The sequence below is a fragment of the Podarcis melisellensis genome (genome assembly GCF_964234715.1).
Source record: "Podarcis melisellensis genome assembly, chromosome: 2".
NCBI classification, from domain to species: Eukaryota; Metazoa; Chordata; class Lepidosauria; order Squamata; family Lacertidae; genus Podarcis; species Podarcis melisellensis.
The window spans coordinates 120,667,822-120,694,706 of NC_138529.1; the positions used below are offsets into that span (position 1 = coordinate 120,667,822).

The 26,885-nt window shown below is 47.3% G+C and overlaps 1 protein-coding gene and 1 long non-coding RNA gene across 2 annotated transcripts; both read right to left on the minus strand.

Moving 5' to 3' along the window:
- Positions 1 to 1,972: 1,972 nt before the first annotated feature.
- Positions 1,973 to 4,536, minus strand: LOC309361426 (vomeronasal type-2 receptor 26-like; the record flags this gene model as incomplete). The annotated part of the gene is made up of 4 exons (XM_081896390.1): positions 4,495 to 4,536; positions 3,997 to 4,224; positions 3,093 to 3,219; positions 1,973 to 2,883 (listed from the first exon to the last, which is right to left on the minus strand). Exons 2-4 carry the CDS (start codon positions 4,180 to 4,182, stop codon positions 1,973 to 1,975), a joined length of 1,224 nt encoding a protein of 407 aa, XP_081752516.1. The 5' UTR covers positions 4,183 to 4,224; positions 4,495 to 4,536.
- Positions 4,537 to 12,388: 7,852 nt separating this feature from the next.
- Positions 12,389 to 22,515, minus strand: LOC309365442. The gene is made up of 3 exons (XR_014166151.1): positions 22,067 to 22,515; positions 13,431 to 13,658; positions 12,389 to 12,507 (listed from the first exon to the last, which is right to left on the minus strand). It is a non-coding gene; the product is annotated as an uncharacterized lncRNA (long non-coding RNA).
- Between the last annotated feature and the right edge of the window lie 4,370 nt (positions 22,516 to 26,885).

The following is a 26,885-nucleotide window of genomic DNA, read 5'->3' on the forward strand; positions in this document are numbered from 1 at the left end:
TTAATTCAGCAGATCCTCACCATTAATTTTCACTTAATTTTCAACCTCCCCCCCCAATTATCTTAATCATTACCACTGAAAACCCCTTACTTTCTAACCAACATCATTCTGACATTCATTAATTTTACAATATTTCCCTAGATAGTCCTTAAATTTCTTCCAATCTTCTTCCTCCGACTCTTTTCCCTGGTCTCGGATTCTGCCAGTCATTTCTGCCAGTCCCATATATTCTATCACCTTCATCTGCCATTCTTCCAGAGTGGGTAGATCTTGTGTCTTCCAATACTTTGCGATGAGTATTCTTGCTGCTGTTGTAGCGTACATAAAGAAAGTTCTATCCTTCTTTGGCACCAATTGGCCGACCATGCCCAGGAGAAAGGCTTCCGGTTTCTTCAGAAAGGTATACTCAAATACCTTTTTCAATTCATTGTAGATCATTTCCCAGAAAGCCTTAATCCTTGGGCACGTCCACCAAAGGTGAAAGAATGTTCTTTCTGTTTCTTTACATTTCCAACATTTATTGTCGGGCAAGTGATAGATTTTTGCAAGCTTGACTGGTGTCATGTACCACCTGTATATCATTTTCATTATATTCTCCCTTAAGGCATTACATGCCGTAAATTCCATACCGGTGGTCCACAACTGTTCCCAGTCAGCAAACATAATGTTATGACCAATATCTTGTGCCCACTTAATCATGGCTGATTTACCCGTTTCATCTTGCGTATTCCATTTCAACAGCAAGTTATACAAAATCTTAGTTCCCACTCAAGAACATGGAAGATAGAACATCTCTAAGTTTTCAAAATTCGTCTTCAATTTCCTTTAGGAACAGATTATTTTGCGGACCTACAAGAAATGGTGGGAAGCAATACACTGGGCATATGTGTCAAGTTTAAGGTTTAAAATGGTGAATTGCTAAGCCTCCTGTGGAACTTCCCTATATACCAGGGGTCCAGGTTCTCACCTTGATAACGCGGTACACGAAGATAATTAAAAAGAGGATTTATTGCAAAAAAACAACAACAACAGATAACTCCGGTGGCTGTAACGTACCACTGTCATTAATCATGATGACCCTTCCTGAACTCTCCTTTCTTTTTCTACAGAATATACTGAACCGGCACTGTTTGCGCCCTTTGTTTTTCTTCCTGTCTAACAGACCTCCCATACAGCGATTGCACGAACTAATTGGCTCAGCTCCGACTTCCTCTTTTCCTGTCTATTTTCCCGCCTGTTCACTCTTTCAAAAAGTGTTGGCTCTGTTCCCCCACTCTCACGCTATCAGTCGTCCCTTTGGCAGCCTGCAATCCTAGGGCTGGAGGAGATGAAGTGAGCTGATGGTCTGCCTGATTAACCCCTAAGCTTCTCTGCTCCTGGCTGCTTTCTGTAACCTGTGGCTGATCTTCACTGAGAACTGTCTCATTCCTGGCATTATATATCAGGGAAGAGAATCCCTATCTTTCACACCGAGGCAGAAATAAGGAGAGGAATATTTACAAGAAGTGGTCACAAAAACAAAGTGAAATAATTTGAAATATATCCAGCTTTCCGATGGATATTCCAGTTGTGCAGCCTTGTGCCAAATCCACTTCCTTCTGCACAAAAGGAAGAAAATGTCAGACTCTGTGTGCGGCACATAAGTTACATGTACAAATTTATTTGTGGAAAATAAGATCATGCAACACCAGTCAGGGTGACACAGATATAAAGATCACCCGGGCATATTAAGAAGATTTATTTGAAGCATGTTCTGAAAAGGGTTCCTATTTAGTGATACATTAAATCAAAAGGGCCTCTGACCGTCCTGAGATGACTGTGCATTCACTTTGGAAATGACATGTTAGGTTTTGGATAGATTAAAAAATAGTTACAAGAGCAGCTCATAATAAACACCTGAAAGGGAAATCGCTTCTTCTCATAAGTATTGTGCTGCACGCAGATTCCCTTGGTGGGAAAAGCGAATTAAGAATCAAATTCCATCTTTTGTTTTTGTTGTCAGGTGCTCCTTTGTGTTCAGATCAGGCCTGAGTACAATAATGTAGCACTTGGGAAGGAAGATGCAGCCCAGAAGCCCAGCACTGGAGGCCAACATAGAGAAGACCTGCACAGCTACCATGTATTTCCCCTTGGTGCTCAGGTAAGTGGGAACAAAGGACACCCAAACACTGCAGAAGACCAGCATGCTGAAGGTGATCAGCTTGGCTTCATTGAAGGCCCCAGGCAGCTTCCTGGCTAGGAAAGCCACAGTGAAGCAGATGGCAGCCAGGAAGCCCATGTAGCCCAGGGCACCATAAAACATAGCAGCAGACCCTACATTACATTGCAGGATAATCTCTGTAGGCTGGGAGTGCATGTCAGTGTCTGGGAATGGGGGATAGGTACTCAGCCAGGTGGTGCAGATGACAACTTGGACACTGGAACAGGAAAGAACAACAGTGTTGGCCAGAGTCTTCCCCAGCCATTTCTTCACCCTGTTCCCTGGCTTTGTGGCCAGGAATGCCAGCACAACGGTAATGGTTTTGGCCAGCAATGAAGAGACAGCAACTGAGAAGATGAGGACAAATGCAATTTGTTGGAGAAGACAGGTCGCTTTTCTTGGCTGGCCAATGAAGAGCAAGGAAGACAAAAAGCAGAGCAAGAGGGATACAAGGAGGGTGTAGGAAAGGTCCCTGTTGTTGGCTTTGACTATGGGAGTTCCTGAGTATTTAATGAAAATTCCTAACACCAAGCCTGTGATTAAGGAGAATAATAAGGGAAAGAAAGACAAGAGTATCCCCAAATAGTCTTCATAGGACAGGAAAGTGATAATCTTGGGAACACATTGATCTCGGTGCTTGTTTGAGTGCTGATCTTCTGGACATTTGGTGCAGTGTTCTGCATCTGAAAGGAAGATGAGTCATTTGAGCACCCAGGGTCTCAAGCAAGGGACATTCCCAGCCCCAGCGGGAGATACTATGACTTGAATCGGCAATCTGTTGCATGCAAAGCAGATGTCTCAACCTTGGGTAAAGGTTTTATGGGGGGGGGGGAATAAATGATACTGTTTTGGACAAGATTACAAAAGCTGCCCTATTCCTTCTCTCACTTGCCTTCCACAGCGGAGACGGTCCCTTTTACACAGGGAGCACAATCATAGCAGCAAAGTGGCTCTCCTTCCCGGATGACCTTGACATCCCCAATATGACAGCTCTCAGCACATCTGGATTGAGGGACGGTCTGCCCATAAAGAAAGATGGTCAGGAATTAGTGGTATGTCTATCTATTCAAAAATACTGGAGCCAATGGGAATCCTTCGCCCGTGGCAAGGAGTAGGTCTGGTGGAGTGGTTTTTGGTGGAGTGGACAGTTCTCCAAATGCAGAGAAGTAGAAAATGGATTCCCATTACCCAAGGATAGGTCCTTGGACCTGTGGTTTTTACCTTCTTCATAGCTGTCTACAGATAGGGGTGAGCATTCAGGCAGCCATATTTGATGATGATAATAAACTGTAGGTGGCGCTGTGGTCTAAACCACTGAGCCTCTTGGGCTTGCCAATGGGAAGGTGGGCAGTCTGAATGCACACCATGGGGTGAGCTCCAGCTGCTCTGTCCCAGTTCCTGCCAACCTAGCAGATAAAAAGCACACCTCTGCAGTAGATCAATAGGTACCGTTGCTATGGGAAGGTAAATAGCATTTCTGTGCGCTCTGGCACGTGTCCCGGTGTCCCGTTGCACCAAAGCGGTTAGTCATTCTGGCCACATGACCTGGAAAAGCTGTCTACAGACAAATGCCGGCTTCCTCAGCCTGAAAGCAGAGATGATCACCACAACCCCTAGTTGGATTCGACTGAATTAGACTGGGTCTAACCTTACCTTTACTAAAATTTTAAGGGAATTTTAAACAAAAATAGATTGTGAAGACCTCCAAAAGAACCTCTCCAAACCCAATATCCTCTGTTTTCTTTTTCTTTTTCTTTTTGGATCATAGTCAAATGTATCTGAATGATTTAACCCACCTTATTAAACCAAAGGGGCCACACGATGGCATCCTGATCAATGGTGAATTTTACGCCTGCGGATCCCTCTCTCTCCAGACTCCCAACTTTCCCTACGTGAAGGGAGTCGTTGGGAAGCATCACAATGTTCACCAGGTCAAATTCAGCTGTCAGGTCCCCATTCTCATCTAAATATATTCCACCCATAGAAGCATTGTAGAACTGAAAATCACTCAGGAAACGGTGAAACTAGAATGACAGAGAAGATGGCAGCATTTAAGAAAGGTGGCTATTTCTACCCAGGTGGTTCACATATTATCTAGGCACATAGTAGCCCTGGAGGGTTTTTCTATTTAATGTTCCCAATATATTTTCAATGCAAATTTAGAACAAAAATTACAAACATAAAATCCTAAAAAAAGAACAAACCAACAAAAACAAATCAAAACAGAAACCAGAAAAGAAAAAAAATCACACTTACTAAAAAAGTCCCCTGCCATCATACTAATTTTTACGTACATATACACATATTGACTTCCTTCCTCTGTTTTGAGACCTCAAACATTTTAATCTTTCTGAATTGTTGTGTCTAATGTAAATTACCCCTATCTTTACACATTTCACACCGCTTTTCAACTTCTTTAACCCTGCAAAGCTTCATTCATTACATACCGTTATACTTACACCACAACAATGTTTTTCATATATTCTTTAACACAATCCCATTCCTTTGCTAATTTTTGGTCCGATTATCCCCTTAAGAATGCTGTGAATCTTGCCAAATTTATAAAATCACAAAGTTTAATTCCCATTCTTTTATTGATGTGATTTCCCCCCCCCCTTTCCAGTTTTTTGCTATGAGCATCCTGACAGCTGTTCTTGCATAAAGGAATACTTTCCTTTATTGACAGGAATATCTTTGGTTATTAGAATCATACCTTGGGTTGAATATGCTTCATGTTGAGTGCATTCGAGTTGTGCTCCGCTGCAACTCGGAAGTAACGGAGCGTGTTACTTCCGGGTTTCGCTGCTTGCGCAGACACTCAAATTGTCGTCACACGCATGCGCAGAAGCAGCGAAAAGCGATGCGCGGTCCGCAGATGTGCCGCCGCTAGTTACGTTTGCTTCTGGGTGCAAATGGGGCTCCGGAATGGATCCCTTTCGCATCCCGAGGTACCTCTGTATACCTAAAAGGAATGCCTCCGGTTTTTTACTAAAATATATTTTAAACATCTTTTTGATTTCTTCATATATTTCATTCCAAAATTGTTGAATAGGTCAGCATTCCCACCACATGTGAAACATTGTTCCTATTTCTTTCTTGCATCTCCAACAGGAATTTGATTTTGATTTATAAGTTTTTGCCAATTTTACCGGAGTTGAGGACCATTGGTATATCATTTCCCCAATATACTTGAGGTCTTTCAGAATGGGCTCTTCCATCAGCTAAGCAGCCTAAAAAATAGGTTCCGTCTGCATGAGGCAGGCTTGTGACCCTCAACCAGGGTGAGAGCAAGATTGAATGGAAAGTTTGGTTTGGTGGAGTTCCCCCTCTGAATGAGAGGCAGTGGGGGAAAAGTAGCTAAGGGAACTAACATCTTCTTCCGACAGTGTGGGGCATGTCTAATAATGTGCCTTAGATTAGTATTCTGTGGCCTTATCCCCCACTTGTAAATGGGGTGAATGGAAATGCTTTAATGCTTCCAGGTGGGCAGGTAAGCAGGGCGTGGTCAAGATGCTGCTCTAATTCCAGTGGTGGTGGGCAGGGGAAATATTGGGGACATATTGGGGATGTCAAGGTCATCCGGGAAGGAGAGCCACTTTGCTGCTATGATTGTGCTCCCTGTGTAAAAGGGACCGTCTCCGCTGTGGAAGGCAAGTGAGAGAAGGAATAGGGCAACTTTTGTAATCTTGTCCAAAACTGTATCATTTATTCCCCCCCCCCATAAAACCTTTACCAAAGGTTGTGGCATCTGCTTTGCATGCAACAGATTGCTGATTCAAGTCATAGTATCTCCCGCTGGGGCTGGGAATGTCCCTTGCTTGAGACCCTGGATGCTCAAATGACTCTTCTTCCTTTCAGATGCAGACCACTGCACCAAATGTCCAGAAGATCAGCACTCAAACAAGGACCGAGATCAATGTGTTCCCAAGATTATCACTTTCCTGTCCTATGAAGACTATTTGGGGATTCTCTTGTCTTTCTTTACCTTATTATTCTCCTTAATCACATGCTTGGTGTTAGGAATTTTCATTAAATACTCAGGAACTCCCATAGTCAAAGCCAACAACAGAGACCTTTCCTACATCCTAATTGTATCCCTCTTGTTCTGCTTTTTGTCTTCCTTGCTCTTCATTGGCCAGCCAAGGAAAGCGACCTGTCTTATTCAACAAATTGCATTTGTCCTCATCTTCTCAGTTGCTGTCTCTTCTTTGCTGGCCTAAACAATTACCGTTGTGCTGGCTTTCCTGGCCACAAAGCCAGGGAACAGGGTGAAGAAATGGCTGGGGAAGACTCTGGCCAACACTGTTGTTCTTTCCTGTTCCAGTGTCCAAGTTGTCATCTGCACCACCTGGCTGGGAATATCTCCTCCATTCCCAGACTCAGACATGCACTCGCAGCCTACAGAGATTATCCTGCAATGTAATGTAGGGTCTTCTGCCATGTTTTATGGTGCCCTGGGCTACATGGGCTTCCTGGCTGCCATCTGCTTCACTGTGGCTTTCCTAGCCAGGAAGCTGCCTGGGGCCTTCAATGAAGCCAAGCTGATCACCTTCAGCATGCTGGTCTTCTGCAGTGTTTGGGTGTCCTTTGTTCCCACTTACCTGAGCACCAAGGGGAAATACATGGTAGCTGTGCAGGTCTTCTCTATGTTGGCCTCCAGTGCTGGGCTTCTGGGCTGCATCTTCATTCCCAAGTGCTATATTATTGTGCTGAGGCCTGATCTGAACACAAAGGAGCACCTGACAACAAAAACAAAAGATGGAATTTGATTCTTAATGCGCTTTTCCCACCAAGGGAATCTGTGTGCAGCACAATACTTATGAGAAGAAGCTATTTCCCTTTCAGGTGTTTATTATGAGCTGCTCTTGTAACTATTTTTTAATCTATCCAAAACCTAACATGTCATTTCCAAAGTGAATGCACAGTCATCCCAGGACGGTCAGAGGCCCTTTTGATTTAATGTATCACTAAATAGGAACCCTTTTCAGAACATGCTTCAAATAAATCTTCTTAATATGCCCAGGTGATCTTTATATCTGTGTCACCCTGACCGGTGTTCTTATTTTCCACAAATAAATTTGTACATGTAACTTATGTGCCGCACACAGAGTCTGACATTTTCTTCCTTTTGTGCAGAAGGAAGTGGATTTGGCGCAAGGCTGCACAACTGGAATATCCATCGGAAAGCTGGATATATTTCAAATTATTTCACTTTGTTTTTGTGACCACTTCTTGTAAATATTCCTCTCCTTATTTCTGCCTCGGTGTGAAATGTAGGGACTCCTTTCCCTGATATATAATGTCAGGAATGAGACAGCTCTCAGTGAAGATCAGCCACAGGTTGCAGAAAGCAGCCAGGAGCAGAGAAGCTTAGGGGTTAATCAGGCAGACCATCAGCTCACTTCATCTCCTCCAGCCCTAGGAATGCAGGTTGCCAAGGGGACGACTGATAGCGTGAGAGTGGGGGAACAGAGCCAACACTTTTTGAAAGAGTGAACAGGCAGGAAAATAGACAGGAAAAGAGGAAGTCGGAGCTGAGCCAATTTGTTCATGCAATCGCTGTATGGGAGGTCTGTTAGACAGGAAGAAAAACAAAGGGCGCAAACAGCGCCGGTTCAGTATATTCTGTGGAAAAAGAAAGGAGAGTTCAGGAAGGGTCATCATGATTAATGACAGTGGTACGTTATAGTCACCGGAGTTATCTGTTTTTGTTTTTTTGCAATAAATCCTCTTTTTAATTATCTTCATGTACCACGTTATCAAGGTGAGAACCTGGACTCCTGATATATAGGGAAGTTCCACAGGAGGTTTTGCAATTCACCATTTTAAACCTTAAACTTGACACAAATGCCCAGTGCATTGCTTCCAACCGTTTCTTGAAGGTCCGCAAAATAATCTGCTCCTAAAGGAAATTGAAGATGAATTCTGAAAACTTAGAGATGTTCTATCTTCCATGTTCTTGAGTGGGAAGATGGTCTGAGCTAAAAGGGGCTGCGCTCCTCTGGGTGGACGAGGTCCACGGCTTTGGAGTCCAGCAACATTGTCACTGGAAGTTCAGATTTCATTGTTCACGTTAGTGCTTAAAACCCTGAAACAACTTGGGCCCCCAATATTTTGATAGGTCATCTTTATCTTTTGCCAATTTTACCCCAATTTTACTGGTGTTAAGGACCATTGGTATATCATTTCCCCAATATACTTCAGGTCTTTCAGAATGGGCTCTTTCCAATAGCTGAGCAGACCAAGAAATAGGTTCCGTCCAAGAGCCTCTGTGTCAGGGCTGGGGAGGGAATGGCACCTCCTCTCAGAGTCCTGCTCCAAGCTATGGCTGTGGATGTGGTTGTGGCAGCTACCAGACAGGCTGCAGACTTGCAGGCCTGGAACTGCATGAGGCAGGCTTGTGACCCTCAACCAGGGTGAGATCCTAATTGAAAAGGAAGTTTGGTTTGGTGGAGTTCCCCCTCTGAATGAGAGTCAGTGGGAGGAAAGCAGCTAGAGGAACTAACATCTTTTTCTGACAGTGTGGGGCATGTCTAATAATGTGCCTTAGATTAGTATTCTGTGGCCTTCAGCTTTTCTGCTGATACCTTGCACTCCTGCCAATAATAATAATAATAATAATTTATTATTTGCACCCCGCCCATCTGGCTGGGTTTCCCCAGCCACTCTTGGCGGCTTCCAACAAAGATGAAAAATACATTAAAATGTCACACATTAAAAACTTCCCTGAACAGGACTGCCTTCAGATGTCTTCTAAATGTTAGGTAGTTGTTTATCTCTTTGTCATCTGATGGGAGGGCGTTCCAAAGGGCAGGTGCCAATACTGAGAAGGCCCTCTGCCTGGTTCCCTGTAGCTGTGGAATTGCTGTGGAATCCAACCTTGGCTTTATACCTTATGCACACTGTCAGGTACTGCCGCTAGGTCCCAGCTCACAGAGGACCAATGCCCAGTGGATGTTATATACAAAAGTCTTTATTGGAGTTTAGTTTCCATTTCCAAGCTCTGGGCGCGCAGACCCACGTCTTGACGCTAGACCGGCTAAGTACCCTCTGACTCGCTACTGAACCCACACCAGTTTAAGATTCTAGCCCGGCTCCACCTCCTGCGCTGCTCTTTCCTTCGCTGTGTCCTTCTGCCCTCTGGTGCTACTTCCTTCCTGGATTCCTCTGACGCTGACCCCCCTGAGTCTCGCCCTTCCTTCTGGCGGGCTTTAGGACCTGGCTCCCTGTCAGGACTCCCTGCTGTGCCGCTCGCCTGTACATTTGAACTTGGCGCGCGCGCCCACCCGGTAACCTTCCTTCTGACCGTTTCCCCACTTCCTGATGTGGGCGTAGCCAAACCTGACTCCTTTCCTCCCGCTGGTGGCGAGAACACTGTTCCCGACTCCTGGGACTCCCCCTCTCCACTGCGCTCTGGTGGGGAAGCTGGTCCTGATTTCGAGCTACTGCTCAGGGACTCCCCGCTGACCCCTCCCTCCTGGGGTTTCCCCCCTGGAACCCCCTTTGCTCTGGTCATCGGCGCTCCCTTCTGTGAGTCCTCCGATTCGCTAGAGAGGCTTGTGGAATGACTCTGGCCGCTGTCACTGCCTTCTCCCTCTTCGTACTCCTCCCCCTCACTCTCCATTTGTTCCCCCTCCTGTGTCTCTCCTTCTGAACCCCTGACACACACGTTCCCTACGGAAAGGGAGGGCAGATGAGTCAAGCTCCAGGCATCCAGCTAACTCTAACCATCATCCAGATGTGGAGGGAGGGTTGCTCAAGACATGGACCAAGAACTTTGTGCCATTTCACCCATTTCTCCAAATGACAACAATCATAACACTCAGGAGTATCTGTAGGGATGAAGATGACCTATCAAGATTTTGGGGGCCCAAGTTATTTAAGAGTTTTAAGCACTAACGTGGGCAGTGAAATCTGAGCTTCCAGTGATAATCTTGCTGGACCCCAAAGCTGTGTACCTCTTCCACCCAGAGGAGTGCAGCCCCTTTTAGCTCAGGCTCTTCCCACTCAAGAACATGGCAGATAGAATATCTCTAAGTTTTCAGAATTCGTCTTCAATTTCCTTTAGGAGCAGATTATTTTGCGGACTTACAAGAAATGGTTGGAAGCGATACACTGGGCATTTGTGTCAAGTTTAAGGTTTAAAATGGTGAATTGCAAAACCTCCTGTGGAACCTCCCCATATATCAGGAGTCCAGGTTCTCACCTTGATAACGCAGTACGCGAAGATAATTAAAAAGAGGATTTATTGCAAAAAAACAACAACAGATAACTCCGGTGGCTGTAACGTACCACTGTCATTAATCATGAGGACCCTTCCTGAACTCTCCTTTCTTTTTCTACAGAATATACTGAACCGGCTCTGTTTGCGCCCTTTGTTTTTCTTCCTGTCTAACAGACCTCCCATACAGCGATGGCACGAACTAATTGGCTCAGCTCCGACTTCCACTTTTCCTGTCTATGGTCCCGCCTGTTCACACTTTCGAAGAGTGTTGGCTTTGTCCCCCGTCTCTCGTGCTATCAGTCGTCCCCTTGGCATCCTGCATTCCTAGGGCTGGAGGAGATGAAGCGAGCTGATGGTCTGCCTGATTAACCCCTAAGCTTCTCTGCTCCTGGCTGCTTTCTGCATTTCACTGGATATTCCAGTTGTGCAGCCTTGTGCCAAATCCACTTCCTTCTGCACAAAAGGAAGAAAATTTCAGACTCTGTGTGCGGCACATAAGTTACAGGTACAAATTTATTTGTGGAAAATAAGATCATGCAACACCAGTCAGGGTGACACAGATATAAAGATCACCCGGGCATATTAAGAGGATATATCTGAATCAAGTTCTGAAAAGGGTTCCTATTTAGAGATACATTAAATCAAAAGGGCTTCTGATCATCCTGGGATGACTGTGCATTCACTTTGGAAATGACATGTTAGGTTTTGGATAGATTAAAAAATAGTTACAAGAGTAGCTCATAATAAACACCTGAAAGGGAAATAGCTTCTTTTCATAAGTATTGTGCTGCACGGAGATTCCCTTGGTGGGAAAAGCGCATTAAGAATCAAATTCCATCTTTTGTTTTTGTTGTCAGGTGCTCCTTTGTGTTCAGATCAGGTCTCAGTACAATAATGTAGCACTTGGGAAGGAAGATGCAGCCCAGGAGCCCAGCACTGGAGGCCAACATAGAGAAGACCTGCACGGCTACCATGTATTTCCCCTTGGTGCTCAGGTAGGTGGGCACAAAGGACACCCAAACACTGCAGAAGACCAGCATGCTGAAGGTGATCAACTTGGCTTCATTGAAGGCTCCAGGCAGCTTCCTGGCTAGGAAAGCCACCGTGAAGCAGATGGCAGCCAGGAAGCCCATATAGCCAAAGGCACCATAAAACATAGCAGAAGACCCTACATTACATTGCAGGATAATCTCTGTAGGTTGGGAGTTCATATCTGAGTCTGGGAATGGGGGAGATATTCCCAGCCAGGTGGTGCAGATGACAACTTGGACACTGGAACAGGAAAGGACAACAGCATTGGCCAGAGTCCTCCCCAGCCATTTCTTCATTTTGTTCCCTGGCTTTGTGGCCAGGAAAGCCAGCACAACGGTAATGGTTTTGGCCAGCAAAGAAGAGACAGCAACTGAAAAGATGAGGACAAATGCAATTTGTTGGAGAAGACAGGTGGCTTTTCTTGGCTGGCCAATGAAGAGCAAGGAAGACAAAAAGGAGAGCAAGAGGGATACAAAGAGGATGTAGGAAAGGTCTCTGTTGTTGGCTTTGACTATGGGAGTTTCTGAGTATTTAATGAAAATTCCTAACACCAAGCCTGTGATTAAGGAGAATACCAAGGTAAAGGAAGACAAGAGAATCCCCAAATAGTCTTCATAGGACAGGAAAGTGATAATCTTGGGAACACATTGATCTCGATCCTTGTTTGAGTGCTGATCTTCTGGACATTTGGTGCAGTGGTCTGCATCTGAAAGGAAGATGAGTCATTTGAGCACCCAGGGTCTCAAGCAAGGGACATTCCCAGCCCCAGCGGGAGATACTATGACTTGAATCGGCAATCTGTTGCGTGAAAAGCAGATGCCACAACCTTGGGTAAAGGTTTTATGGGGGGGGGGGAATAAAATAAAGAAATAATACTGTGTTGGACAGGACTACAAAAGTTGCCCTATTCCTTCTCTCACTTGCCTTCCACAGCAGAGATTGTCCCTTTTACACAGGGAGCACAATCATAGCAGCAAAGTGGCTCTCCTTCCCGGATGACCTTGACATCCCCAATATGACAGCTCTCAGCACATCTGGATTGAGGAACAGTCTGCCCATAAAGAAAGATTGTCAGGAATTAGTGGTATGTCTATCTATTCAAAAATACTGGAGCCAATAGGAATCTTTCGCCCGGGCAAGCAGTAGGTCTGGTGGAGTGGTTTTTGGTGGAGTGGACAGTCCTCCAAATGCAGAGAAGTAGAAAATGGATTCCCATTGCCCAAGGATTGGTCCTTGGACCTGTGGTTTTTACCTTCTTCATAGTTGTCTACAGATAGGGGTGAGCATTCAGGCAGCCATATTTGATGATGATAATAAACTGTAGGTGGCGCTGTGGTCCAAACCACTGAGCCTCTTGGGCTTGCCAATGGGAAGGTGGGCAGTCTGAATCCACACCATGGGGTGAGCTCTAGCTGCTCTGTCCCAGTTCCTGCCAACCTAGCAGATAAAAAGCACACCTCTGCAGTAGATCAATAGGTACCGTTGCTATGGGAAGGTAAATAGCATTTTTGTGCCCTCTGGCACGTGTCCCGGTGTCCCGTTGCACCAAAGCGGTTTAGTCATTCTGGCCACATGACCTGGAAAAGCTGTCTACAGACAATGCCGGCTTCCTCAGCCTGAAAGCAGAGCTGATCACCACAACCCCTAGTTGGATTCGACTGAATTAGACTGGGTCTAACCTTACCTTTACTAAAATTTTAAGGGAATTTTACACAAAAATAGATTGTGAAGACCTCCAAAAGAACCTCTCCAAACTTGAGTGGTTGAGCAATAAATTGGCAAATGTAATTCAAGGCAAACAAGTGTGAAGTGATGGAAGTTGAGGCAAAACATATTACTTTCATAAACATGCTCCTGGGAGTTGAAGTAGGGATGACTCTTCCTACAAAACTAAAATCCCTTTCAACCCAATATCCTCTGTTGTCTTTTTCCTTTTTGGATCATAATCAAATGTATCTGAATGATTTAACCCACCTTATTAAACCAAAGGGGCCACACGATGGCATCCTGATCAATGGTGAATTTTACGCCTGCGGATCCCTCTCTCTCCAGACTCCCAACTTTCCCTACGTGAAGGGAGTCATTGGGAAGCATCACAATGTTCACCAGGTCAAATTCAGCTGTCAGGTCCCCATTCTCATCTAAATATATTCCACCCATAGAAGCATTGTAGAACTGAAAATCACTCAGGAAACGGTGAAACTAGAATGACAGAGAAGATGGCAGCATTTAAGAAAGGTGGATGTCAGGGTTTCTGGGAGAGAGGAGGAGATGACAGAGGAGACGGAGAGCGAGTGGGAGGAGGGGCAGAAGGATGAGGAAGAAGATGACGGAATTCTGAGGGAATCCACGAGTCTGAGCAGCGAGTCAGAGGATTCTCAAAAGGGGGTTACCTTAATCAAGCAAAAGGGAGGAGAAGGGAGAAGCGGAGAGGAGCCCAGTGGAAGACAGACGCAGCAAGAGGCGTCTCAGCCGGAACGGAGAAAAGGGGGTGGAGTCGTCAGCCTCTCGGAGGGAGCAGGATTAGGAGAGAACAGAGAAAGGGGGTTGGAGCAAGGTGTTCAGCCGGAAAGGGTGGAGAGCAGAACAAGGGGTGGTGTAGCGGTCGAAAGAAAGGTCAGCAGCAACGTACGCGCGCCAAGTTCAAACGTAGAGGCGCGCGGAAGTGGAGAGAGCTCAGGGGAGGAGCCCGGCCCTAAAGCCAGAAGGAGGGGGGAAGAGGCGGCAGAGGATTCAGCCTCAGGCGAGTCACGGAGAGAGGGAACCCAGGGGGGCAGGAAGACCCTGCGGAAAAGAAAGGAGAGGAAGAGGTGGTCTAGAGCCAGGCTATTAAGTTGGTGTGGAAGAGGGGAGGAGTCAGAGGGGACTTCAGCGGTCTAACGTGACAGACGTACGGCCACGATGCTGAACTGTACGAGAAGCAGAAATCTTCAATAAACTTTTCCTGTAAATAAACTGCAACGGAGTGAGGTCTCTTGTGAGCTGGGACCCGTCCTGGGTGGCCGTGACAGTAAGTCCCCTCTCAGAAAGCAAAAATTTTTTTTGCGAAGCTCACGAACGGGAGCAGCCATGAGCGCTGAGGAGCAGCTGGTTGCACTGCGGGATCAGGTTACCGCTCTCACATCGGCAGTCATTGCTTCGCAGAAGAAGAATGACGACTTGGAGAAGACGTGCCAGGATTTGCAGGCAAGGTGGGAACACGCGGACAGGGCGGGGGCCCCAGGTTCCAGAGCGGAGGGCATTGCGCTTGGACGGAGGGGGGGTGCCCTGGTTCCGCATTTTAATGGCAACTTGCAAGACTATCCCAATTTCAGAGCGGACGTCGTATATGCACTGCATTTACTCCGTCACGATTTTAAAGATGAGGAGGAGAAAGTGGGGTTCATTGTTTCGCACCTGCATGGGGAGGCCAGGGCTTGGCTACGCAATCTGTGGCGCGAAGATGGACCGGCCCGTCGCAATTCAACTGCGTTCATCAAAGCGATGGATTCTTGTTTTCAATCCTCTGTGGATGTGGACATTGCGCGCCGTCAAATGCACGGGCTGAGGCAGGGGAAAGCGACTGTGCGCCAATACCACTCTAAATTTTTTGCATTGCTCACCGCCTTAGATTGGCCAAAGGACAGTAAGCCGGTCAGAGATCTTTTTTGGGAGGGATTGAGCCCCCCCATCAAGGATGAGATCGCTAGGGGGGACAGACCCCAGACCCTAGAAGACGTGGTGCAACGGGCTTTAGCTATTGGAATTCGACATGAGGGACGTCCGTGGCACGAGGAGGACGGGCCCCAAGCGCGTGCGCAAGCGAGGACTCTCCCTTTTGTGCACAGGGATTTCAGCCGTGCGCACCCCTCGCCAATGGGGAAGGACAGCGAGGAGCCGATGGAGATTGGTGGTGCTAGGGCTCAGAAGCCATCCCAGAGCCCTGTCCCTGGTGCAGCCAAAGCGAAGCCTCCTAGAGGAACCAGGAAGTGTTACATCTGTGACAGTGCGCACCATATGGCGAAAGAGTGCCCCCAGAGGCTCCAGAAGCACACTGCAGCACTGGCAACTGTAACAGCAGAGGTGCAACCAGGGGAGCAGCTTCAGGGAAACGACAGTGCCTGGCTGGAAGCAGAGCTACTGGGGCTCAGCCAGGCGGATCTGTAGACAAGCCCCCAGCATCACTGCAGAGCGTGGACCCTTTGCCTCCCAGACCGGCAGTTCTGCTCACAGCAACACTCCAGTTGCCTGATGGGAGACTCCTCGAGGTTCCAATAACGATCGATTCGGGAAGCAACGCCGACTTCGTGGGACTGCAGTTCGTCAAGCAGCACAACATGGCGCTCCTGCCTGCAACGACGCCTCTAAACGTGGTCACGGTAGACGGCAGGAAGTTGCTGGGGGGGCAAGTGGTGCAGCAAACCCCTCCCATGATGATGCAGATTGGCAACCATCGAGAACTTATTAGTTTCAATGTCACCCACTTATCGGACACACCCATCGTGTTAGGCATGAGTTGGCTGGAGAGGCACAGTCCCGCGGTTGCGTGGTACCAGCGGCAGATCACCTTTTGTTCATCGTATTGTGCTCAGCATTGCTTTCAGACCGATCAGGGAGGAGAAGCCGAGCAGCAGTTGCATCTGGGTATGGTGCAAACAGTGCCTCACAAGTACCAGGACTTCTTGGAGGTTTTCTGTGAGAAGGAAGCTGACAAGTTGCCGCCTCACAGACCTTACGACTGCGCGATTGATTTAGTGCCAGGGGCGCAACTGCCTGCTGCCAAGCTGTACTCCATGTCGGAAGACGAGATGCAAGAGCTTCGGGAGTTCATAGACCATAACCTCAAGCGAGGTTTCATCCAGGAATCTAAAGCAGCGGGTGGCAGCCCTGTGTTCTTTGTGAAGAAGAAAAACACGCCCCAAAAAAGGCTTATAGTGGATTACAGGTTCATAAACAGCTTGACTAAGCCCAAAGCTTTCCCCATGCCCAAGATTGACGACCTTTTAGCGACCGTCAGGAGGGGCAAGATTTTCACCAAGCTGGACCTACGTGGAGCTTACAATCTCATCCGCATCCGGAAAGGAGATGAGTGGAAGACCGCCATGTTCACCCCTCTGGGCACATACGAATACAGAGTCATGCCTTTCGGTCTCCAAAATGGCAGCCACGTTTTTCAAGCATTTATGCACCACGTGCTAGCAGGTCTCCTCTACAAGAAGTGTGTCTGCTTTCTCGACGATATCCTGATTTTCTCGGAATCGCCGGAGGATCACGATAAGGACGTGAGGGAGGTCCTGCAGAGGCTGAAGGACCACAGGCTGTACGCCAAGTTGGAAAAATGCCAGTTTGATGTCAGAGAGGTTGATTTCCTTGGCTACAAGTTGTCCGACGAGGGACTGGCCATGGACAGGGCTAAGGTTCAAGCGCTGTTGGACTGGAAAAGCCCTCGAAATCGGAAAGAGGTCCAGAGGTTCATCGGCTTTGCCAATTTTTACCGCAAGTTTATTAAAGGTTTTGCGAACGCGACGGCGGCTATCACTGACACCCTCAGTTCCAAGAAGAAGAAGTTCGTCTGGACCGAAAAAGCGGAGCGGTCCTTCCGGACGCTTAAAGGTCTTTTCGCCTCCGAAGAGCAGCTGCTCCACGTGAATCCCGGCAGACCCATGCGGGTAGAGACCGATGCGTCAGACAGAGCGGTTGGGGCCGTTCTTTTGCAAGAGGATTCACAAGGCAACTGGAGACCGGGTGCGTTCTACTCCCGGAAGCTCAGCAAGACGGAGCGCAATTATACCATATGGGACAGGGAGTTGTTGGCCATTCATGCAGCTTTCAAAGCGTGGCGACACTTCTTAATAGGAGCCAAGCACACGGTGCAAGTCCGCACGGATCACAAGAACTTAGAGTATTGGCGGACGGCTAAGTTACAGACCCAGCGACACATGCGCTGGGCGGAGTTCTTTGCGGATTTCGACTTCAAAATAGAATACATCCCAGGAGACTCCAATGTTATTGCAGACGCGCTGTCCCGAAAGCCGCAATACTTGGAGGAAGCAGCTCCAATCGCAGCAAAGCACATTTTCGCACCGCAGGCGTGGACGTGCGCTACCATCGCAGTCGACCTGGACGCGGTGCGACGCGCGTTGCAAAGGGATCAGTTTGCACAGTCCAAGATGGAGGAGCTACGCGGAGGGTCGCGAGACAACGATGAGTTCCAATTGCAAGATGGACTTTTGACTCGTAAGGGTGCCCTTTACGTGCCCACCGACGATCTTCGAGCCAAGGTTCTGCAACAATTGCATGACGCCCCTAGTGCAGGCCATTTCGGCAAAGAGAAGACGATGGAGTTGGTGGCTAGAGACTTTTGGTGGCCCCAGATGAGAGGAGAGGTGGCGGACTACGTCGCCAGGTGTGATATCTGCCAGAGGTCCAAACCAGTGCACCAGAAGCAGGCGGGATTGCTAGAACCGCTGGAGACACCGCAGCAACCGTGGGAGAGGGTAGCGTTGGACTTTGTTACGGACCTGCCCAGCTCCAGAGGTAAGACGGCGGTGTTAGTGGTGGTGGACTTGTTCACCAAGATGGCGCATTTCATCCCTTGTGCCAAGGTGGCGACGGCAGAACAGACCGCAAAGCTCTTCACCGATCACGTCTTCAGAGTGCATGGACTTCCGCAGTCCGTCTTGTCCGACAGGGGGCGCCAGTTTGTTTCCACTTTCTGGCGAAAGCTTCTGGGCATCTTGCACGTCAAAATCAACCTGACATCGGCGAGACATCCACAAACCAACGGTCAAGCGGAGAGGGTCAACGCGATCATGCAGCAGTACCTGCGGTGCTACGCCAACCAGCGACCTGCGGCGTGGGTGGACTATCTGCCGATGGCTGAATTCGCCTACAACAACACGAAACACGCATCCACCGGGGTGACGCCTTTCTTCGCGAACAATGGCCGTCATCCCAGAACCTTCCCGAGATTTGCGGCACCAGGAGGGGGGGGGCCTCAAGATGCCGACCAGTTTGCAGCGGAGTTGCAAGAGGTGCACGAGGAGCTGCGGAGACATTTGGAGCTGGCAAAACAGGCGTATAAGGTGCAGGTCGATAAGCACAGGAGGGCGGGAGAGGACATCCAGATTGGGGACTGGGTGTGGTTAGCAGCCCACGCGATGCCGGCCAGGTCATTGGCCAAGAAGAAGTTAGGACACAGGCAGCTAGGGCCATATCAAGTTGAGGCTAAGATCAATCCGGTGGCTTTTCGTCTAGCCCTTCCGGAGGGTTCCAGGGTGCACCCGGTCTTTCATAGGTCGGTGCTCACTCCCTACAAAACCCCACACAGGTTTCAAGAGTCAGGAGCACTCCCAGAGCCACGTAGGAGGGCGCCTGAGGGGGGGGAATCGCCAAGACCAGAACCTCTTAACGAGGTCACAGAGATACTGGACTCGAGATGGGGGGAGGAGGGAGTTGAATATTTTCTAGCCAGGGAAGGCACTCCGGCCTCTGCCAATAGCTGGGTGCCGGGTTACGCGTTGGACGAACCCCTGTTGAAGGAGGAGTTCCATGCACTTTTTCCGCACAAGCCCATGCCCGAGGAGTATTTTGATGATTGGCTTTTCACGCCCACTTTGTCAGACAGCACGTTCGAGGGTTTCTCCTCACCCGAGGGCCATACGCCCGAAACAAGCCCGACCAGGGATCCGAGCCTGGGGGGGGAGGAGACAGGCCCTTGTTGGTGGGTGGATCAGCCAAGGGAGGCATGGAGTCAGAGATGGATGGTAGGTCCTTGGCAGGCAGCGCCAGGAGAAGCAGTGATGGAGGAAGAGACTGTGAGGTCTGTGGGTGGGGAACCCGAGTTCGAACACACATATACGGAGATGACAGAGGAGAACGTTGAAGTGGACAACTTGTATCCTGAACCGACCCCGGAAGAACCACGTTTTCCTCAACCTGCACCCGGCGAGCGGGAGGGGGGAAGGGGGGGCTTCGAGGGGGGGATGGATGTCAGGGTTTCTGGGAGAGAGGAGGAGATGACAGAGGAGACGGAGAGCGAGTGGGAGGAGGGGCAGAAGGATGAGGAAGAAGATGACGGAATTCTGAGGGAATCCACGAGTCTGAGCAGCGAGTCAGAGGATTCTCAAAAGGGGGTTACCTTAATCAAGCAAAAGGGAGGAGAAGGGAGAAGCGGAGAGGAGCCCAGTGGAAGACAGACGCAGCAAGAGGCGTCTCAGCCGGAACGGAGAAAAGGGGGTGGAGTCGTCAGCCTCTCGGAGGGAGCAGGATTAGGAGAGAACAGAGAAAGGGGGTTGGAGCAAGGTGTTCAGCCGGAAAGGGTGGAGAGCAGAACAAGGGGTGGTGTAGCGGTCGAAAGAAAGGTCAGCAGCAACGTACGCGCGCCAAGTTCAAACGTAGAGGCGCGCGGAAGTGGAGAGAGCTCAGGGGAGGAGCCCGGCCCTAAAGCCAGAAGGAGGGGGGAAGAGGCGGCAGAGGATTCAGCCTCAGGCGAGTCACGGAGAGAGGGAACCCAGGGGGGCAGGAAGACCCTGCGGAAAAGAAAGGAGAGGAAGAGGTGGTCTAGAGCCAGGCTATTAAGTTGGTGTGGAAGAGGGGAGGAGTCAGAGGGGACTTCAGCGGTCTAACGTGACAGACGTACGGCCACGATGCTGAACTGTACGAGAAGCAGAAATCTTCAATAAACTTTTCCTGTAAATAAACTGCAACGGAGTGAGGTCTCTTGTGAGCTGGGACCCGTCCTGGGTGGCCGTGACAGTGGCTATTTCCACCCAGGTGGTTCACATATTATCTAGGCACATAGTAGCCATGGAGCTCTTTTCTATTTCCAGTACAGTGGTACCTCAGGTTATATACGCTTCGGGTTACATTCGCTTCAGGGTACAGACTCCGCTAATCCAGAAATAGTGCTTCTGGTTAAGAACTTTGCTTCAGGATGAGAACAGAAATCGTGCTTGGGCGGCGCAGCGGCAGCAGGAGGCCCCATTAGCTAAAGTGGTGCTTCAGGTTAAGAACAGTTTCAGGTTAAGAACAGACCTCCAGAACGAATTAAGTACTTAACCCGAGGTACCACTGTATATCTGCAGGAGTATCTCCACCCCCATCGTTCTGGCCGGACACTGAGGTCTAGTGCCATGGGCCTTCTGGCTGTTTCCTCACTGTGAGAAGCCAAGTTACAGGGAACCAGGCAGAGGGCCTTCTCGGTAGTGGCACTTGCCCTGTGGAATGCCTTCCCACCAGAGAAGAACAACTACCAGAATTTTAGAAGACATCTGAAGGCAGCCCTCTTTAGGGAAGTTTTAAATGTTTAACATACTTTATTTTAATACTTTGTTGGAAGCCGCCCAGAGTGGCTGGAGAAACCCAGCCAGATGGGCGGAGTATAAATAGTAGTAGTAGTAGTAGTAGTAGTAATAATAATAATAATAATAATAGTTCCCAATATACCTGAGGTCTTTCAGAATAGGTTTTTCCTTCAGCTGAGCAGCCTGAGAAATAGGTTGCGTCCAAGAGCCTCTGTGTTGGGGTTGGGGAGGGAATGGCACCTCCTCTCAGAGTCCTGCTCCAAGCTATGGCTGTGGATGTGGTTGTGGCAGCTACCAGACAGGCTACAGACTTGCAGGCCTGGAACTGCATGAGGCAGGCTTGTGACCCTCAACCAGGGTGAGAAAGGAAAGTTTGGTTTGGCGGAGTTCCCCCTCTGAATGAGAGTCAGTGGGAGGAAAGTAGCTAGGGGATCTAACATCTTCTTCCGACAGTGTGGGGCATGTCTAATAATGTGCCTTAGCTTAGTATTCTGTGGCCTAATCCCCCAAGTGTAAACGGGGTGAATGGAAATGATTTAATACTTTCAGGTGGGCAGGTAAGCAGGGCGTGGTCAATATGCTGCCCCAATTCTTGTGGTGGTGGGCAGGGGAAAGCATAGCTGGAGTGGGGAGGGGGCTGGCCACCATCAGGGGTGGAGGCCTAGGTGTTTGGTCTCTGTTCCTTGTTCCACCCCTCTCACACCACCAGAGCAGTCCATGTTAAAACCATGCTCTTTCAAGATTTGACCGTACATGAGAGGACTGATCTGACTTGCGTTACTAAGAACTTTCTGGCCCTAAGAGCTGTTCAACAGTGGAACAGTCTCCACCATCTCCTTGACCAGGGAGCCTTTACAAGGGAGCCTTGTAATGGATTTGTGAAGAAACTTTGGAACTTCTTACATGCAGTAGAATTCTATCTTGCTATAACTTTGGAATGCTTTGCTTGTCTTTGATATTAGGAAAGTGAGATATGATTATGATTGAAATAATCATGATGGTATACGTAGGAATGTATATGAATGGAGATTTAATATGAATGTCATTTCTTTTTGAGGAATCTTTAGTCTTCTTTTTGAAAGGGTGACATGATTATTGCTAGCAGTCCATAGTCCAGCAGATCAAGGTAACTATTGAAAGGTCTATCAATTCTGTATCATTCATTTTGACCTACAGTATTTTATAACCTTATTTATCTCCTCTTTTTTAATGCTTGGTAAATTTCTGTTAATTAAAGGAAATGGATCTATGAATCTGTTATTGAACTGATTTTCATTTAAAATGGAACAATATCTCTCCAGATCATTAGAGAATAAAAATGAATACCTGTGATGCTTGGACTTTTTCATCTTCCAACCTGTTCTGTCCCACCATCACCACCCTCTTGGATCTAGAGGAGTACGCAGCATTTAAGGCATGGGCCAGAGCTCGGACCGTGTTGTAAATGCTGTAAGTGTCCTGAAACACGCTCCTTTCAAGGACATCCTGAGGGAAACCTGAAAAGTTCTCCTTCACTTTGCATCGCTTCTGGCCTTTCACAGAAAACACATGCTTTAAATATAAGCAATGATAGCGTTGAAACCAAGATTTATCGAAATCACTAATGATGCTGTAAACCGGCAGAATACCCTCGTGTTTTGATCTCTTTTTCGTCTGGATAAACAAAGAAAAATATCCATTAATGCGTTTGTACTGAAGGAATTTGGGAAGCATGTTGGAGCTAGCATATGAGAAAGCTATTGTGATCCAAACTTTCCCAGTAATGGGTTCCAGGGTTTCACCCACTGTGTGAAGTACCATTGCAGCTTCAGTGCTGGACTGAGATTCCCCATAGTAAAGAAACACATGGATTCTCCTGTCCATGGAAAGTGAAATCTTCTTCATGAGCTTTGTGTACTCATCTGGTTTAAACAGATTTTCTCGTGAAATGGTTTGTGAGAAAGCAAGGCAGACACCATCCTTAGCAAGAGCAGGTGCCAGGGTGCTCAGAAACCTTTCTCCATTGTCAGAGTCAGGAGCTATGAGCCCGATCCAAGTCCACCTGAAATGCAGGAGTAGTTTGATAATCCCTGAGCCTGGGGGTTCTTCATTTGGGGTCATTCGGTAGAGCAAAGGAGATTGTGTTTTGTCAAGGGCATGATGAACAGAAGCATAACTGACCTAGGAAGAAAAGGAAGATATAGAGAGTTTTCTACTGTTATTATTTTGTTCAGGGGAGGGTTCAATTTTTAGATCACCTGCGTGTTAGTTTCACATGAGTTTCGTTCCTTAGATTTGTTTTTCTGCCAGATATTTATTTATTCTCCATCACAGCAGGTTACCAAAATAGGCTTGTGTGAAGCCATCCCTGAGGTGTCTTCTGGAGGCTGCATTTCTGTCCCACCCCGTGATGTATGATTCATGCCCCGTGTAAACTGCTATTTTCCTATACAAAGAGGTGCCGGAACTCACCATAAACACCTCCTTTGTCCACTTATAAAGTGCCGGCTGGAGAGAGAGAAAAGCCCCTTCTCCCTTTGTAAGTCTAAAGTAGCTCACAGTCCTGAACTTCTTATTGCAGCTTCTGAGAGGCATCTGTCCTTGCAAAAGGCTTAATCCCACTTTAGACTACTCTGATAGTGACTTTCTTTGTGAAACCCTTCTTCACCCAGCAGGACAAATCCTTCAACATAAGGAGAACCTCCTGGATCAGGCCAATGGCCCATCTAGTCCAACTCCTGTTTTCACAGTGGCCAACCAGCTGCTTCTAGGAAACCAGCAAGCACAGCATGAGCACAAATGCACTCTGCCCTCATCTGATTCCCAGCAACTCAGCACCCAGAAGCATTGGTGCCTCCAACTAGGGATGTGGATCACAGTCATCATGCATAGAATCCATTGATAGCCCTTGCCTTCATGAATTGGTTTAATTCACTCTTAGAACCTTCACTGCCTCCTCTGGGAGTGAGTTTCATAGTTTGCTTCCTATTCAAAGAAGTGGCTGTTCTCTCCATGTTGCCCATGCTAGTGTATTCATACCTGGGGGATTTTGTAGGTTCCCAGCATAGTTGAAATCTGGAGTGAGGTGTCAGAGTTGACCCCTTCAATGAAAACCAAGGGCTTCTTCTGTCTTCCGCAGTGGTAGTTTGGGACATTGGCCCTCCCAGGAGAGAGCAGATCTAGCGTGGCGTCATAGGTCATCCTTGCATCGAAATAATTCTCATGGATGTCATAGCCCAGGGTGATGTTGGGTGAGATCCCGGGATCCTGATTAATCTCATGGATGGCAATCATGAAGGACAGGAGATTCCAGTATGCTACCATACCTGCTACCCTGCAACAAATTATAAAGCCTCCAGTCAGTGAAAAGTGTCAAGTCCCTGCTTTCTTAATCCTGCAAGAAATTGCAGCCACTAGAATGAAGCAAAACAGAACATCCACATCGCATAATCAGTCATCTGTGGGTTTGTTGGAAGGTGAACGGCTGCTTGCCAGTTAAAGGGAGATAGAAGCAGGGCAGGTGTACTGTGCTGGCTGCCAGTTGATTTCTAGACCCAATTCTACGTGATTACATGTTAACTTAATAAATAGATTGCTAATCTCTGACTTTTCATGATTCACCTTCAAGTTGTTTTTTTCCAGTGGAAAAAAGAAAGGAGGGAAGCAATGCACATATATTTTGTGTCTTCAGTGTGCAAGTTCTAGAAAGCAGGACTTGTCCCTGGCATATAAGCATGACAGGCTTGGACAATCACAGGTGAGCATCATAGTATTAAACAAGGTGCTACACGTATGCCTACCCATTAATCACAGTTTTTCTCTGCTATGCAGAAATTGCACGGGGAAAGTACAGCTTACACATCAAAGGAAATGTAGAGGCTGTGAGAAAATTGTGTTCAGGACGAACTATTTGTAATGTAGATATGACCCCACTTATCAGGTGGTCTCCTGGCTCATAATAATTCGTTGCCCCTGGACTTTCCCTTTCCAAGTTCAATGGGCATTTTCCTTTCCATATTCCAGAGGTTGCACAGGGTAGCAGCAGCAGCAGCAGCAGCAACATCAATAAGAGCATCCCTCTGGGTCTGCCTCCTGTCATTTTGTCTGTCCTCACTGCTCTCAACGTAGCAAGAAGCGAATTAAATGAAGTCCAAAGTCTCCAGCAAAACTGAGACCCCAGTGACATTGCGAGGAAAGGGATGATATGACGCTTTCACACTGGCAGAATCCCTGCCTGCCTGGAAGATAAGTCAAAGCCCTCCATGGCACAAGAGGTCTTTAAATATGCAGCAGGCATATTTCAAGCTCTCATTTCTGGAATATCTGTTCTTTGTGTCAAAAGTGGGTACATTGCTTGAGTTTTTCCAAGGAAAAAATCACTATGATTATGATAATTATGCAGGGAATATACATCTCTGGAATCACTGTGGAGCTTGAGCAGCAGCTGCAGAGCTGGAAGAAAACATCACAATCTGTTTTCTGATGCTCTGGAGGGTAGGACTCGAACCAGGGGCTTCAAGTTAAGGGAAAGGAGACTTCAACTAAAAATCAGGCAAAACTTTCTGAAAGTAAGAGCTGTTTGAGAGTGGAATGGTCCCCCTTGGGAGGTTGTGGACTTGCCTTCCTTGGAGGTTTTTAAGCAGAGTTTGGATGGGCATCTGTCTTGGGTGCGTTAGCTGAGATTCCTGCATTGCAGGGGGTTGGACTAGATGACCCTTGGGGTCCCTGCCAACTCGATGATTCTATGTTCGCAAGATCTCACTGATGTGGCGACATGTTGCGGAAAAGGTCAGAGGGGAAAGAGATCCTTGAATGACTTTTATTTAAGATACATCACCAGATAAGCCAGGATCAAGCTACAGTGTTGCCCCACAAGACGAACGCCTCGCAAGACGGAAAACCTGCTAGACGAAATCATTAGTGATTTCGATAAATCTTGGTTTCAACGCTATCATTGCTTATATTTAAAGCATGTGTTTTCTGTGAAAGGCCAGAAGCGATGCAAAGTGAAGGAGAACTTTTCAGGTTTCCCTCAGGATGTCCTTGAAAGGAGCGTGTTTCAGGACACTTACAGCATTTACAACACGGTCCGAGCTCTGGCCCATGCCTTAAATGCTGCGTATTTCTCTAGATCCAAGTGGGTGGTGATGATGGGTCAGAACAGGTTGGAAGATGAAAAAGTCCAACCATCATAGGTATTCATTTTCCTTCTCTAATGATCTGGATGGATTTTGTTCCATTTTAAATAACGATTTGTTCATTGACAGATTTGTAGGTCCATTTCCTTTAATTAACAGAAATTAACCAAGCATTTAAAAAGGAGATAAATGAGGTTATAAAATACTGTTCATCAAAATGATTAAAGCAGACAAAGCTCATACCAAGAAAAACTTAGTTGGCCTCTAAGGTGCTACTGGACATTTTTAAAATATTTTAAAAATATATTTCTACTGTGTCAGAACAGCACGGCTACGTACCTGAGTCAATATGATTCGGTACAGAATTAATAGACCCTTCAATAGTTACCTTGATCTGCAAGACTATGGACTGCTAGCAATGATCATGTGACCCTTTCAAAGAGAAGACCAAAGATTCTTTAAAAGGAAATGAGATTCATATTGCATCTCCATTCATATACATTCCTAGGTATGCCATCATAATAGCAAGATAGAATTATACTGCAAGTCAGAAGTTCAATAAAGTGTATTTCCAAAGTTTCTCCACACACCCATTCCAAGACCAAATGGTTCCCTGGTCTAGGAGATGGTGTCTCTATAGAGAAGAGCAACACACCTGCCTTCAGGTGGGCAGAGCTAGGTAAGGTCAGGCACACCCAGTTTGTTCACCCAAATTATGGAATCAAGGAATTGTAGAATTAGAAGGAACCCGGAAAGTCATCTAGTCCCACATACTGCAATGCAGGAATCTCGAGTAAATCATTCTTGACAGATGGCCATCCAACCTCTGTTGACAAACCTCCAATGAAGGAGAGTCCACAACCTCCGAGGGAGACTGTTCCTCTGTCAAACAGTTCTTAGCATCAGAAAGTTCTTGTCAATGCAAGACAAATCAGTCCACTCATGTGCAATCAAATCATGAAACAGCATGTTTTTAACGTGGACTGATCTCACATTCAGCAGTAGCAGCACCAGAGCAGATGTCTTTG